Source organism: Lampris incognitus, chromosome 7 (genome assembly GCF_029633865.1).
Source record: "Lampris incognitus isolate fLamInc1 chromosome 7, fLamInc1.hap2, whole genome shotgun sequence".
In the NCBI taxonomy this organism is placed as follows: domain Eukaryota; kingdom Metazoa; phylum Chordata; class Actinopteri; order Lampriformes; family Lampridae; genus Lampris; species Lampris incognitus.
Genome location: NC_079217.1, coordinates 59750561 through 59760247, shown reverse-complemented (window position 1 = coordinate 59760247; position 9687 = coordinate 59750561). Strand labels below are relative to the sequence as shown.

At 44.2% G+C, this 9687-nt stretch overlaps 1 protein-coding gene across 1 annotated transcript in view; it reads left to right on the top strand.

Moving 5' to 3' along the window:
* Nucleotides 1–575: 575 nt before the first annotated feature.
* LOC130115295 (uncharacterized) overlaps nt 576–9687 on the top strand; it is a 33974-nt gene continuing 24862 nt past the window's right edge. The window contains exon 1 of the mRNA XM_056282904.1: nt 576–1079. Coding sequence (XP_056138879.1) covers nt 964–1079 — 116 coding nt within the window. The 5' untranslated portion in view covers nt 576–963. The remainder of the gene's footprint in view (nt 1080–9687) is intronic.

Genomic DNA, 9687 nt, shown 5'->3' with positions numbered 1-9687 from the left:
AAAAGAGGGGAGCATTTAATTGACAAAACTGAAATGTAAGTATCCCCCCCCCCCAAGTCAGTTTTTGGTGGAAGCATCTCTGGTAACAACTACAGCCTTTTTGGTCTGCTCTCCACAAGGTTGGGACCATATCTTAAATATTGTACTTTAAAAAGCCAGGAAGTTATTGTTATTGGCTATATTAGATGAGGAACTGCAGTACGTGGTGCCTTTTTTATTTTTTCCACTCTTACTGACTGACTGACTGCTACCTTTGAGCAGTCACTTAGCTGCTATACCCTGTCATATAGATCCCCTTTAAACCACAATGGACCCATGTACAGCGTAAGCAAATCAACGTGTGTGTGTGTGTGTGTGTGTGTGTGTGTGTGTGTGTGTGTGTGTGTGTGTGTGTGTGTGTGTGTGTGTGTGTGTGTGTGTGTGTGTGTGTGTGTGTGTTTTCCACTAGGTGAGCTGACCAACCACGTGGTCCTGCAAGATGAAGCATTTTAACTCGCTACATCGTTGGCACCAGGAACACTGAATGCATCAAGGTGTCCATCTGAATGAAACTACAAAAACGAGACGGACTACAGATGTGAAGAGACAGGTTCTCTCGCTGGACCTTTCCAAAAGCCTTGACTGGAAGTCAGTTTGGGGAAAGTGTAACAATGAACACAGGACTAACAGGTTTAGACTCAGTTAGACGGGGATTAGTGATATCATATGGGTGCAGCTGTTTTTGAATTTTGTTTCCTCATAGAGATTTATCACAGCTAATATTAGTTGTCGTTTTTCCATTTCCATTACACCTGACGGGTGGACTACGCAGCATTTCCCCTGGAACAGTGGAGCGAGAACTGTCCGAGGGAAAAGGAGGACGACAAAATCACTGAAAACTTATCTGCCAAGATTTTCTGGGGGGGGTTGTACTATTTGACCAAGTCTTGCAATTGTGGTCCCCCACCACAGAAACGGTCCACAATGTCTCATCCAAAATATTATCACCAGCAGCTGAAACTATGGAGCTTCAAACGGATCATCTACCTGATACCTGTCCTCACCGTCCTGTCTGTGATGCTGCTGTTCTGGCTATACAGGTAGGCCTTACTGCGACAGTGGGGGAGGCTTTTACTACATAAACTTAAACTACGGAGCCTAAATAAAGGCTGATTGGTTGCATTCCAAATGCAGTTTTTTTAAGGCAGGTTTTTCAATTAAGTCGTCGTTAATAATCATGTACATGGTACAGAGGTAGGGAGATTCGATGTTCACATCTCACACAATCTTGCTCAGATAATGACACAAAACTGCAATTCAACGTTGTGTATGTTGAAATAATTAAGTTTAGAAAAAGTAACATTACAAACGGTAGACTCATTTATTCATTCATAATTGTAACATTTTAAGCGTTATTTAAGTCTTATCAAGTGGGTAAGTAGAATTAGAGTGGTTTAGTTTAGGGTTTAGGTTAGGTAGTGGTCAAGTTTAGGGTTAACTTTTAATAGCAGTTAAGTTCATGGTTAACATTAGGTAGTTATTAGTGAGTGCTCTCATCTATTGAGGACTTAAGTCAATCCTGAGGGCTATGGAAAATTTGTTTTCAATGTTAATTTATCCAAAATATTAGATCTGTTGTTGTGAAAATCTGACTGAAGCTCCTTGAGAAACTCTTCTCCTGGACGTCAACCAGGGTTGCCACCCATCCCTTATAATACAGGGCCATCTTGTATTGGAAAATAGGATGCTGCATCCCGTATTGAATCAAGAGGGGATGTGGTCTGCGCCTTTATTTCACGCAAGTCGTTTCATATATACACCTGGACCTGGTCTTCAAAGTGCTGAGAATAACATTTCTATTCTACAGAGCTATAAAGTTGATCAGCCACATTATGAAGATATGGGAAAGAGTAATGGAAGCTAGGTTAAGAGGAGAGGTGAGGATCAGCGAGCAGCAGTATGGTTTCATGCCACAAAAGAGCACCACAGATGTGATGTTTGCTTTGAGAATGTTGATGGGGAAGTACAGAGAAGGCCAGAAGGAGTTACACTGTGTCTTTGTGGATTTAGAGAAAGTATATGATGGGATGCCAAGAAGGGGCGTGTGTGGTATTGTACGAGGAAGTCGGGAGTTGCAGAGAAGTATGTAGGAGTGGTGCAGGATGTGTATGAGTGTGACAGTGGTGAGGTGTGTGGTTTGAATGACAGATGGGTTCAAGGTGGAGGTGGGATTACGTCAAGGATCGGCTATGAGCCCTTTCGTGTTTGAAATGGTGATGGACAGGTTGACGGATGTGACCAGGCAGGAGTCTCCGTGGACTATGATGTTCTCGGATGACATTGTGACCTGTAGCGACAGTAGGGAGCAGGTTGAGAGGTGGAGGTATACACTGGAGAGAAGAGGAATGAAAGTCAGTAGGAGCAAGATGGAATACATATGCGTGAATGAGAGGGAGGGAGGACAGTGGAATGACGAGGATGCAAGGAGTAGAGGTGAAGAAGGCATACGAGTTTAAATACTTGGGATCAACTGCCCAAAGTAACGAGGAGTGCAGAAGAGAGGTGAAGAGAGTGCAGGCAGGGTGGAGTAGTTGGAGAAGAGTATCAGGTGTGATTTGCGACAGAAGGGTACCAGCAAGAGTTGAAGGGAAGGCTTACAAGATGGTTGTGAGACTAGGTGGCAGAGTTGAAGATGCTAAGATTTTCATTGGGAGTCATGAAGAAGGACAGGATTGGGAACACGTATATTAAAGGGACAGCTCAGGTTGGACAGTTTGGAGACAAAACAAGAGAGGCAAGATTGAGATGGTTTGGACATGTGTGGAAGAGAGATGCTGGGTATATTGGGAGAAGGATGCTGAATGCGGCTGCCAGGTAAAAGGAAAAGAGGAAGGCCAAAGAGGAGGTTTATGGATGTGGTAAGGGAGGACATGCAGGGGAATGGAGTGACAGAGGAAGATGCAGAGGATAGGAAGAGATGGAAACGGATGATCCGCTGTGGCGACCCCTAACAGGAGCAGCCAAAATTAGTAGTAGTAGCAGTAATAGTAGTAGTAGTAGTAGTAGTAGAGTGCATTTCTCTACACTGCCCTCCCATTCCATGACATTTCAAATAAACATGCATTTAGCTCAAAATGGTAAAATCGTGAATGGACTGCATTTTATATGGCACTTTTCTAGTCTACCGAACACACACACACACACACACACACACACACACACACACACACACACACATCCATATGCTGATGCTGATGAAGCAATTGAAAGCCACTGAAACTCACCCACAGCCATGTTGTCATCTCTGTTGAGCTGGGGTGCGCAATCTTCTTCTGGCGTATGGGGAATAAACAAAACTTGACTCAGTTTTCTCTTTAGCCTTTAACGTTAGGCATATTTATTTTGGCAAATACAGCAGGTCTTAGCTCTCTACTACCGACTCTTACAACACACACTGTCGCACATTGAGAACGTGGCGATGTCACATCCGAATGTACCGTAATACAATGAGTAAGGGCACCAGCAAATAACAACACTTAACATCCCCCACTCGCTCTTAGCTCATTGGATTACCTGGAAAACAAAACAACAACAAAAAGATAAGTCTTCTTCTTTACCTTGACAATGAGAACTCACTCTTTGTACTTCTAAGTGCCAAACATGTCTTGAGCAAACCTCTTTAGCTTTAGCTTGGTGGCTGGCTTTGTCATTACATCAGCAATCATTTGCTCAGTAGGACAGTATTCCAAGATTACCTTTCCATTATGTTTTTCTCTTGTATAATCACAGTGATGAGCAGGATTCTGTACAAAACCATTTTCACTCAAACATGTATGTAACATAGCATTCCAATTTCTGCCTGACTGCTTTAGACCATAGAGAGACTTCTGCAACTTGTATACTAGCTTTTCACACATTTCTGACTTTTTCTCATAACCTTCTGGTTGCTATATATAGATTTCACAGTCAATTGGTGCATGCAAATAGGCTGTCTTAACGTCCATCTGGTGTAAGACTAGGTTCTCCTGCACTGCCTTCTGCATGACCACTCTTACACTTGTCATATCAGCTGTGGGTGAGAATGTCTCCTCATAGTCAGTTCCTGGTTTCTGACTGTAGCCTTTTGCTACGAGTCTCACCTTGTATATATCTGATACATCAATGTCACACTTGAGTGTGTAGACCCATCTACCCCCCACTGCCTGTTCACCTGATGGCAACTGGGTAAGGTTGAAGGTCTCGTTCTCCTCCAGTGATCACATCTCCTCGTTCATGGCATTTTTCCACTGCCTTGATTTGGTTGACGCTATGGCGTCCTGGTAGATTTGAGGAATGTCGCATACTGCTCTGTAACAAGAGTCCACGCATGTTTGCAGTTTGTCCTCTGTATCCTCAGTCTTGAATTCCTGTAGGTGAGCTGGTCTCCTCTAGGTTCGCGGTGGGTTCCTTCTGGTTACAGTCTTGGTGACTTTGCCCGGCTGTTTGCATTCAGTCTGTTCAGGTAAACTCCACTCTGAACACCCTGACCTGGTACATTTTCCACATTTTCATCAACATTTTCTTCACTGTCATTGACCCTGGGATGTACATTCCTATCACTATATTCTATGTATGACTCGGGTGTTTCCTTTTCTTTGGCTGTCTTGGCTGTGAACTTCACCAACCTGTGCTTTTGGACCCTCTCTGTGTCTGGATAGTACACTAGAGAAGCTGGGCTGTTTTTATCATAGCCAATGAAAACACCTTGCTCGCACCTAGAGTGTAGCTTCCCTTTCTCTTGCTTGTAAGCAAACACATTGATCCAAATTTCTGCAGTTTGGATATGTTTGGTTTCTTGCCTGTGAACAGCTCATGGCGTTTTCTTTGTGCGCCTGCTTTAGCACCTGTTCCTCACATAAGCTGCTGTCTGCATAGCGTAGTTCCATAGTTTATCTAGTAACTCGCTTTCTATCAGTAAGCATCTGCTCATATCATAGAGAGTTCGCCAACCTCTCTCTGCTCTGTCATTTTGGTGGGGTGAATAGGGTGCAGACATTTCATGTCTAATCCTATTCTTGGTTAACAGTGCCTGGAGGTCTCGGCTTGTAAACTCAGTGCCATTATCTGAACTGATACACTTGACTTCTCCATAAGGTGCTATGTCTGCTAAGAACCTTTCTGTGGCTTGAACTGTATCACTCTTGGACCTTTAGAAAATACACCAACACGGTACCCGAGTAGTCGTCTGTAAAAGACTGCATATCTGTACCCTTCTATGCTCGGTGTTGGCATGGGACCGGCTAAGTCAGTGTGGACTAGTTGTAAGGGTTTCTTAGCCTTTCTGTCTTGCTCCCTATTTCTCATCTGGGTGAATATTCCCTGTGTACACACTTCACATAACTGATCTGGTCTGACTGCCCTTCCTTTTATCGCCATGCCTTTCACTACACCTTGTAACTTTTGTACATCTTCATAGTTACAATGACCCAAAATGTCATGCCAAGTTTGCATGTCGTGACACCCTTTACATTGGTCAACACTCTCCTCAACAGTTGGCAAGTAATACAAATTTCCACTCTCAGAGATGTCAAACCTGCTACTGTCCTTGGTAACCATGCGACTGTCCCCTTTCTTGAAAGTGATTGTCGCCCCTCCGTTTGTTGCTCTTGCCACCGAAAATATGTCATGTGGGTATGAAGGCATGTACAGTGTATCCCGTAGCTGTGTCTGTGCTGTCGTCCGGCGCTGTCGAGTAGACATATCATCACCGTTCCTCTTCGTTGTGCTATTCCACTGCACTTGGTCCCATCGGCTAACTCCACTGAATGGGTGTAAGGCTGGAATGAGTTGTCGAAGCTTTTAAACTTTCCGATGTCATTCACGATGTGGGATGTTGCTCCTGCATCCACCATCATGCCTTTCATCTTCACGTTGTCTGGTGGTCTCTCGTTCTTTGTGTGCTTGGCCTTGAAGAGATGGTCTTGGTCGCTATTTTGTTCCTCCGCGACTTTTTTGACACCATCTTGTTCCCTCTTTTTCTTGCACAGGGATTCTTGGTGTGTATTATTTTTGCAGTAACTGCACCACACTTTTCGAAAACATTTTCTTGCCTTGTGCGCTTTTATTCCACACTTGTAACACATCACGATGGCATCTTCATCTTTTCTGTTGCTAGCGTGCGTCTTGGTGGGGCCTCGGCCTTGCCTTGCACATGTCTTCATCACATTATCCGTAGATCTTGCCGTGTTCATTTTCTCTGCCTCTTCATAGACCCGTAGTCTTCTTTTAAAGTCTGTGAACGTAAAGTTATCTTCGTTTTGTGTTATGTGGACAGCTAGCAGCTTAAAAGAGTCTGGTTGCCCGCATAGTATCATGGCTATGATCAGTCCATCACTCATGGTCTCGCCTCCATCTCTCAGAGCTGTAATGAGGTTCTCCGTCCTTATTATGTAGTCGGTAACACTCTCGTTGTCCGCCATGCGTAGCTTGGTCAATGACGTGTATAAATGTATTATCCGCGGCTTGCTTTTTCCGGAATAATGTTCTTTGAGTATTCTCAGAGCTTCCTGCCATCATCAGTGGCTTTATGTCTTATCAGCGATAGGATTTTATCATCTATTAGTCTTATTAGCTTAGCATAGCAATTAGCATTCTTCCTCCTGTCTTCAGCTAACTGTTCTTCGCTAGCGCCGGTGGGCTTACGTAAAATAGTCTCTTTTAGCTTCAGAGTTTGTAAGCAGCCTAGGAATCTTGTTTCCCAAAGTTCATATTTATCTTCGGATCCGTCGAACCAAAGCTGCGGTGCCAAGACTCCTGTTGCTCTGCTTGCCATTTTGCTAACGCGCTAATTTTACCGTGGCCTACTAGCTTGCTATACTTTTTCTCTGCTAAGCTAGCTTGTTAGCTTCATTGGCTAACGCATAATACGTCGCGTAAAACTTCTTCCGAGAATATAAACACAGATTAAGAAACTCTGTGATATAAATGCTCACTTATCTCCAAGCTGATCCACACAGCAGGTAGAAGTTCTGTGTAATACTTTGCATTAAACTTCTTCCGAAATGCTAGCTTGTGTCCACCTCTGCCCGGGCCCATAACCTGTTGAGCTGGGGTGCGCAATCTTCTTCTGTTGTATGGGGAATAAGCAAAGCTTGACTCGGTTTTCTCTTTAGCCTTTAACGTTAGGCACATTTATTTAGGCAAATACAGCTGGTCTTAGTTGTCGCACACTGAGAACGTGGCGACGTCACATCCGAATGTACCGTAATATAGTGAGTAAGGGCGCCATCAAATAACAACACTTAACAATCTCCAAAAGCTTTAGCCATCTCTACTGCACATAGATTCACTGTTTCACCATCTCACAAGGGTTTCTTTGCGTCAGCAAGCTCAAGGGAAACGGCATAAGACGCCTTGAGAGAGGACTCCTGTGTAGATGTGGCTTTGGTAAAAAGGCTCTGCTGTCGGTATATTTTCCTTTTGAGGTCATCGATGATAGCGGCTCTGGCACCCCCGGTGTACATGGCATATTTGTCTTTGTGTGTGGTATTGTAGTGGTGACTCAGATTGAAGTCCTTCATGGCTGACTTGGTTTCCAGATGGTTTGCCTTTGAATTCTGTAAAAGATGTTCTGTTTCCCATCTTGCCTGGAAGACTCGGTTCTCTTGGGCAAGGTTTCTTTTTTGCTGCTCGTGTCTGTCCTCGCCGCGTGTCGTTGTGGAAGCGGCCCACCGTGACCAAGATGAGACCACGTGAAAGCAGTTGCTTGGCTACAGGCCTCTTGTGTTTCGAGGGAGCGCCCTCTATCAGTGGACAGTATAATTACAATTGTGTTCTTTTTCAAATGTCGTCAAATGGCCTGCTTGCTTCCGACGTCTGTGAAACCAACAATTTATTGATATTTGGAAATTGGCCCGCGGGCAATACTGAGTCAGGATGGGGGCCGAATGCAGCTCGCTGGCTGCCAGTTACCTATGTCTGATGTAGTGGTTTTCAAAAAAATTAACAAGCCACTGAGGGGCTGTGATGACAGAATATAGCCTAGTTGACGTGTAGCCTAGTGTACTTGTGTAAATAAACCACTGTCCAGAAGGTGAAATGCAATAAGCTCGGTTCAGTGTTTTTATTGCTCGCCAATAATGTCCATTAATATGAAAAGACAAGAATCCACATTGTTTTTATTTATTTATTTGGTTGTTTGTTTATTTTACTACTTTATTAACCCCCGTGGGGCAATTCTTTCTCTGCGTATAACCCATCCTAGCTGTGTAGCTAGGAGCGGTGTGCAGCGCCCAGGGAATTGTCCAAGAATCCAATGTCCATTTTCAAACAAAATGTCCACAAGGCGACAGTTTGGAAACGATCAAAAACTGTGCTTCCACTGTCATGTAACCACCGTTATCTGAACCTTAGTTTACACCTAGGAGGACTTGGCCACACTCAGTGACGCCCAGTGAGCAAAGTAAATACATTGCCTCATAAAACTCATATTAATTACATCAGATAACACTATATTGCTTGATAAAGTTTTTATTCTGGAGTTTTTCCCTCATTCGGGTTTTGGGTCCAAGGATAGAGGGTGTCGTATACTGTTATTGTAAATATACTTGTTAAACTGGGTGTGAGCACCTGGTGTTATAGGTGGATATCCATCCACAGTGGGACTCAGATTAAGGAGTGGACATGGAAGCAGATAATAGCTTGCAAACTTTATCTTGGCACTTGGAGAGGGGTACAAAGTATATAGATGTGTGTGGTATCTGAAAATACAAACGGAAACAACCAACCGTACATGGTTTCACATAGGCATATGATCCCACAACCAAATAATTCCTTAATGTACTCCACTAGCACATTACTAGATTTGAGGATATCAACCATTCGGGAAATAAGGCTTGACAATAACCACAATCTCTTTCCTTTAAATACAGCACTGCAGTATACATGAAACATCAGTCACATGAAATTCCACCTCATCCACCTAACTACATTTCCAGCTACCATGCTAGCAATTAAATTTGTTTTCTGCATTTAACCCATCCTATTGTATAGGAGCAGTGGGCAGCTGCAGCACCCGGGGACCAACTCCAGGTCTTTTTCCTATTGCCTTGCTCAGGTGCACAGGCAGGAGTATTAATCCTAACATGCATGTCTCTTGGATGGTGGGAGGACACCGGAGCACCTAGAGGAAACCCGCGCAGTCATGGGGAGAACATGCAAACTCCACACAGAACGGACCCGAGACAGCCTGGGGTTCGAATCCAGGACCTTGTTGCTGTGAGGCAACAGTGCTGACCATTTGGCCACTGTGCTGCCCCAATATATATTGTTCTGATTGTACAGCCCTTCAGGACTACCTAGTGAATTTGGCTATATAAATAAATTTGACTACATAAATGACTCCTATATAAATGGTCATCGACATCATCGGCGGTCAATCGGCATCGAGTTTGACCATCCTCCCTCTGGGTCTTCAGGTGGGTGTAGAGGCTGATCCTGGAGCCGCATAAGGGGAGGACGCCTGGGTGTGACAGCTTTGTACGTGGAGCGACTGATGTACCTGCAGCCACCACACATTCCTTGACAGGGGGTGGCCAGAGTCCAATGGCATGGAGAACCAAGACGATTGGGACCACCTTCTGTTGCAGCCTTCATCCACTGTTAATGCTGTTGTGACCTGGAGACATCTTCTACCAGTTCTGCCTTTGAGGTCTTTGTTGGATCTTTGTA